Source organism: Atta cephalotes (genome assembly GCF_000143395.1).
Source record: "Atta cephalotes unplaced genomic scaffold scaffold00012, whole genome shotgun sequence".
Classification (NCBI taxonomy): Eukaryota; Metazoa; Arthropoda; class Insecta; order Hymenoptera; family Formicidae; genus Atta; species Atta cephalotes.
In genome coordinates this window covers 5,239,371-5,244,916 of record NW_012130076.1, presented here as the reverse complement: position 1 = coordinate 5,244,916, position 5,546 = coordinate 5,239,371, and the positions used below count along the sequence as shown (strand labels likewise).

Below are 5,546 nucleotides of genomic sequence, written 5' to 3'. Positions count from 1 at the left end.
TCTCTCTCTCTCGAATTTGAAACATTTGTGTTTACGTCCTGTATAGTATGTAACTATTATAAAAAAAAAATCTACTCGACTATCGTCTATCCATTCTATAAGGTTGAGATAAAAAGAAAGTCATCGGTTATTGTCTATCGTCGGAATCTGTTCCTCCAAAATGGAGGAAAAAGAAATGAAAAAAAATAGATAGATCTATAAAACCTATTCTACAAGAATTTGTGCTTTTTGTTTCCAGTTTCTTGCTTTTTGTTATTTTTTACATCTTGTCTTTTTGCCTTTTATCCGATTTCTTGTTTTATGTCGCCCAATAAAGCCTGTTCTACAATGTGCTTTTTGTTTCCAATTTCTTGCTTTTTGCTACTTTTTATATCTTGTCTTTTTGCTTTTTATTTGGTTTTTTTATTTTACATCGCCTGAGGTAAGAGTTAACGAACTTCGAAAGAAACAAGAAATACATAGCAAGAAATACAATTGTCGATAAAATGGTTGTGAAGGATTTAAAAACAAAAGATAAAAAACAAGAAACAGGAAACAAAGAGTACATTGTAGAATAGACTTAAAAGTTAACGAACTTCAAAAGAAACAAGACATACGTAGCAAGAAACACAATTGTCGATAAAACGGTTACAAAGAGGAAAAAAGCAAGAGGTAAAAAGCATGAAACAAAAAGCAGATTGTAGAATAGGCTTTAACCTAGCGGTCCACTTTCCAGCGATCGTTCGATTTTCGTATCTTCTCCGAATGTCTTTGGCCTACGACTTGGCATTTGGTAAGAATGAAACCGTTCGAAACGGTACCGTTAACTCTCGCTCGCTCACTCGCTCTTGTATCAGTTGTATCGACACCTGCCTTGCCTGCTTGCATGCCTTCCTTGAGAGATCGAGCGCGGAAAATTCGATTCCGGGGGGGGGGGAGGAGAAAGAGAGAAAAATAGTAAGCGAAACGGTAAAGGTCAGTGGCGCGTCTCTTTCTCCCGCGTTTCCCTCTCAAGGTTTCCCGGGCCGTGAATCGGTGAATGCCGTGATCAGCCGTGATCTCGGTGAGTCCTCGGGTTTTCCCCCCGTCACTCGATCATTCGCAGCTTGCTCCGAACTTTGAAGGTTAGGGTATGTATGTATGTACGTTTGTGATACGTTAGATACGCTGGGTACATATACGTAGAATTTGGCGATAGCACGCGCATCGTGGCGGCGTGATAGGACGCATCGCTGATCGCGCACGGATGGCCAACAGGTGGAATATGAATGGTTCCGCGACGTCCATGACGTCGTTGACAGGACGCCGTGGCGCGGCGATAGATAATCTCTATCGACTTCTCATATCTGCGAGAGATAAGAAAATGTATCACTGCGATGTTATCGGGTCATATCGACTGTTCGATAGATGCAAGATCTAATGTCACGAGCGCAGGTGCGTGTGGGTGGTCGTGCTCGTGATCTGTCCCTTGTTGAACAAAGTAACTCCAGATATTTTGCCGGACGGAGCGAGTCACTCTTCACAGCCTTCTGCTCGTACAAGCGTGCGAACTACCTAACGCATGATTCACGATTGACATCTCGGTGACCTCAGTGTTCGGTTTGTCAGGTAAAACGTGTTCCTTGCGTTCGCTATTTGATCGTTACACGATCGTTGTCGCATGGTTTCCGTCTTGTGATACAGTCTTTTAGGTGCGACAAGCCAGGATTCTGCCTCCTCGGCATTTTCTTCAAATTCTTCCTGCATAGATCTCTTGCAGTTAGTAAATAGATACTTGATAGCAAGAGAGAGAGAGAGAGAGAGAGAGAGAGAGAGAGAGAGATTCAATTCAAAACAAAGAAGAGAGTGAGAGATCTATTATGCCATTCTAGCTTTAAGGCTTGTGTTGATTGCTTACAAAATTCTAGTAAGATAGTAAAATTCTAGTAACATAAAACATTTACTGACACTATCTGATGTTTACTTTACAGAGGTTTCAAATTGATAAGGATGCCGACTAATCGGGAAGGCGAGACTGCAGTGACCATCCCACTGCAGTATAATGAAGCTGTAAGTATATTTTATATTTACCACTGAAGAAATTAGTGGTATAGATGCATTATTTTGTTAATGCTTTCAGACACTTTTTAAAATTCTTTATTCAATTGTATATTAAAAATGTATATAATAGATGTAATTAAAATAATGTTAAAATATATTAATATCTCTCATATTATTAAAATTCTTTTCTTTTTTTTTTTACTGTTTTCTGTGATTATTTTCTCTTCACTAGTTTTCCATACAAATGATTCATACTGAAACTAACTTAAGTATATGATTCATTTGTAAAGGAAAGTATTTTACTTCTATCTATCACTGATATATTATTGCTGGTCACAGTCTAAGAAATCTTACTGAAAATATAATGTTTGTTAAACGTTTTTATATCTTTGCCAAAATAATGATTTAATTATTTAATTTATTTTATAGCATTGGAAAGCTATTTTTGAGAAGTACGATCTTGACGGAGATGGAAAAATATCACTACAAGAATTAAAAGCAATGATACGCGGTCCAGATTTTTCTAAAGATATCCCTGCTGGAGTAGTCCGTACAATAATGCATAAAGCAGATCTGGATGAGTCCGGTTACTTAGAATATCCAGAATTTATAGCAATGGTTAGTCAGAGATCTTTTGATTCAATCTTTAAGAATATTGGAAATTATATTTGTTTTTATCTTTCCATATTTCCAAGAAATATAAAATGGCTCGAAATGATTAACATCAATTCAAAAATAAATAAAAAGGGCCATGAAACGAAGCGAGTTATTATTTAAAAAGTTATTATTTATAAAACTTTCATAAACAAACATTTCGACCTTCTAGGAAGTCCTTTTACCATTTTTAGTTTAAAATTGACTTTTATATTATATATTTAGAATTTAACGTTGAGAAAGACCGCCTAAAAGGTCGAAACGTTTGTTTATGAAAGTTTTTACATTAAAATATTAGCAATAATAACTTGCTTTGGTTCCTTTTTATTTATTGAATTGATATTCCATATTTCGTTAGTAAAACATTTTGGAAATCTCTAATTACCGATAATTTATATCAATCATTTTTTGATATTTAGATCCATAGAAAGGACATGCAGGGTATTTTCGGACACATTGTGCAACGATATGTGCAATGTGTAATACCTCAACGACCATGCCGTACATTAAGACAAACTTCCGTGGGTTCGAGGTATTATCCCCAGCGACAATTCAGTATTGTAATGCAAGCACCACCTTCTCCTCCTCCTTCGAGCCGGAGCGAGAACCGGAGTTTTAATATTCCCCTGAGTAGTAAAAGAGTTGCACGTTCTGCACGTTTTAATGGTTTACAGCAACAAACAAGTACAATAACAGAATCTTCTCTGTACTCTAGCGATTATCCAGATGGACTGTACGAAGAAGAGTACAGTTGTCGACCGCCGGCTATAGCAATGATAATCATATCGATAATAGAAATCATTTTGTTCATGTATGATGTGATTAAGCACAAATCTCTTTCTGTAGAAGGACCAGCAGCTACTTTATTTATTTATGATCCGCACAAGAGGTACCAAGCCTGGCGGTATCTAACATATATGTTTGTACACGTCGGGTATGTATAATACTCTATTTTATAACCTACGCATTTCTGTAATATCTATTAAGAATTTGTGAATTTTTAACGTTATAATTCCTTTATAATTCGTTTATAATTCCTTTTGTGTTTGATAGAGTTTTCCATTTGGTTGTTAATCTCCTGGTACAAATTATGTTGGGAGTTCCACTGGAAATGGTTCATAAATGGTGGAGAGTATTGATAATATACATAGCCGGAGTACTAGCCGGTTCCCTTGGTACATCCGTTTCAGATCCAACAGTTTATCTGGCTGGTGCTTCGGGTGGTGTGTATGCATTAATCACTGCCCACGTAGCAACCATTATAATGAACTGGTCGCAAATGGAATTTGCCGTGCTACAGTTATTAGTGTTCCTCGTTATCACGAGTGTTGATGTCGGTCAAGCCGTATACAATCGTTATGTTCTTGTTACCAATGATCAAATCGGCTATGTGGCCCATTTGGCTGGTGCTATAGCAGGTCTTCTAGTAGGTATAAACATCCTTCGAAATCTCGAAGTACAAACTTGGGAAAAAGTTATTTGGTGGGCCAGCATAGTTACTTACACGGGTCTCATGACTGCAGCTATTTTATGGAATATATTGTATCCCTCGTATTACAACTGAAGATATTTATATCGATATTTATCTCATTCGAATTATTTAAGGACACACAAACACACACATTAATAGAGAAAGAGACAAATATTATTACTAAAAGAAAAATAACTTGCCTTGAAATTGTAGGTATATGCATAAATGTGCTACATATTTTTATATGTTAGTTGATATACAAGATTGTATTCGTTATATCATTTTATAGTATAAAGTAAGATTTTTAATATCGAGCAAAATAGCTTACTTTTGTATAAACTTTATCGCGAAAAGATAACTCGTAAGATTCGTATAATAAGAATATATTAATTTTAAACACAGTATTTTTTACATACACGTTTTCGAGAGCAAATAGTAGAACAACAAATTCTGTGATACTTTTGCTACATGTATTAAATGTATGCAAGTTTGACACATTGAATAATGACATCGAAGCTATGCGGAATATTAATATTTCTATTTTAGAACTATTGCCTCATTGTTTGAAAATAAACTGCATAGATGAACTACCTCCATCAATATATACGTTTTATTGCACACATAAAACGTCAATTAATCTTTCAATAATACTTCATGCATTATACAAATATATTCTATCTTCAATAATTTGAATGGCGTTCAGAATCTAAGATCTAAAAAAAATTACAAAGTATTGAATTGTTAATAAAATCTACATACACATACATTTAGTACTGTTTTTTTTATCAAATTTGAAGATATCATAATTACAATGGGACACAAGATTAATCTTTCAGATGTTTGTTGAAAGAAAAAAATTGTATATAATTTCTAATTTATGTGTTCCATAATTTAGATATATGAATATAAAACTGCATTCGACAAAATAATTAATTTCTTATTTCATGAGAACGTTGCAGTAATTATGTTCATAAAGTTGTGTAAGCTCTAATGATATAAATCAATATAAATAAAAAACCTCCAAGAGTCAACGCTGGTTATTGTTGCGTATACAATTTATTATAATCCGTTACAAACTGAAAATTTCCATACGTTTCGATCCGTGTTTAAGAGATCTTCAGTAGTAAAAGCCTTTAACACACAGTGAGATTTTTTTTTACATTATGATATTCTAACTATGACTTTCGTACTTATAACATCGCTGGATACTTCCATCTGATATTTTCATTAAATCAGATAATAATCAGATAATTTAATGAATATAAATCCGATGCGAAAAATCTGATGGATGCGATTGTAATTAACGGAAAAGCAATCCTTGTCTGCATATGATTGTCTCTATCGACTGACACCGTTTCTACATTATATAGAAAAATTTCACTTTTTTAGGGGCTTTTTTTAG

At 34.5% G+C, this 5,546-nt stretch overlaps 1 protein-coding gene across 1 annotated transcript in view; it reads left to right on the top strand.

The window, feature by feature from the left end:
• Window positions 1-4,237, top strand: part of LOC105617282 (rhomboid-related protein 3) — a 10,931-nt gene extending 6,694 nt beyond the window's left edge. Inside the window, exons 2-5 of the mRNA XM_012198847.1 lie at window positions 1,950-2,028; window positions 2,449-2,637; window positions 3,093-3,607; window positions 3,727-4,237. Coding sequence (XP_012054237.1) covers window positions 1,950-2,028; window positions 2,449-2,637; window positions 3,093-3,607; window positions 3,727-4,237 — 1,294 coding nt within the window. The remainder of the gene's footprint in view (window positions 1-1,949; window positions 2,029-2,448; window positions 2,638-3,092; window positions 3,608-3,726) is intronic.
• The last annotated feature ends 1,309 nt before the right edge of the window (window positions 4,238-5,546 follow it).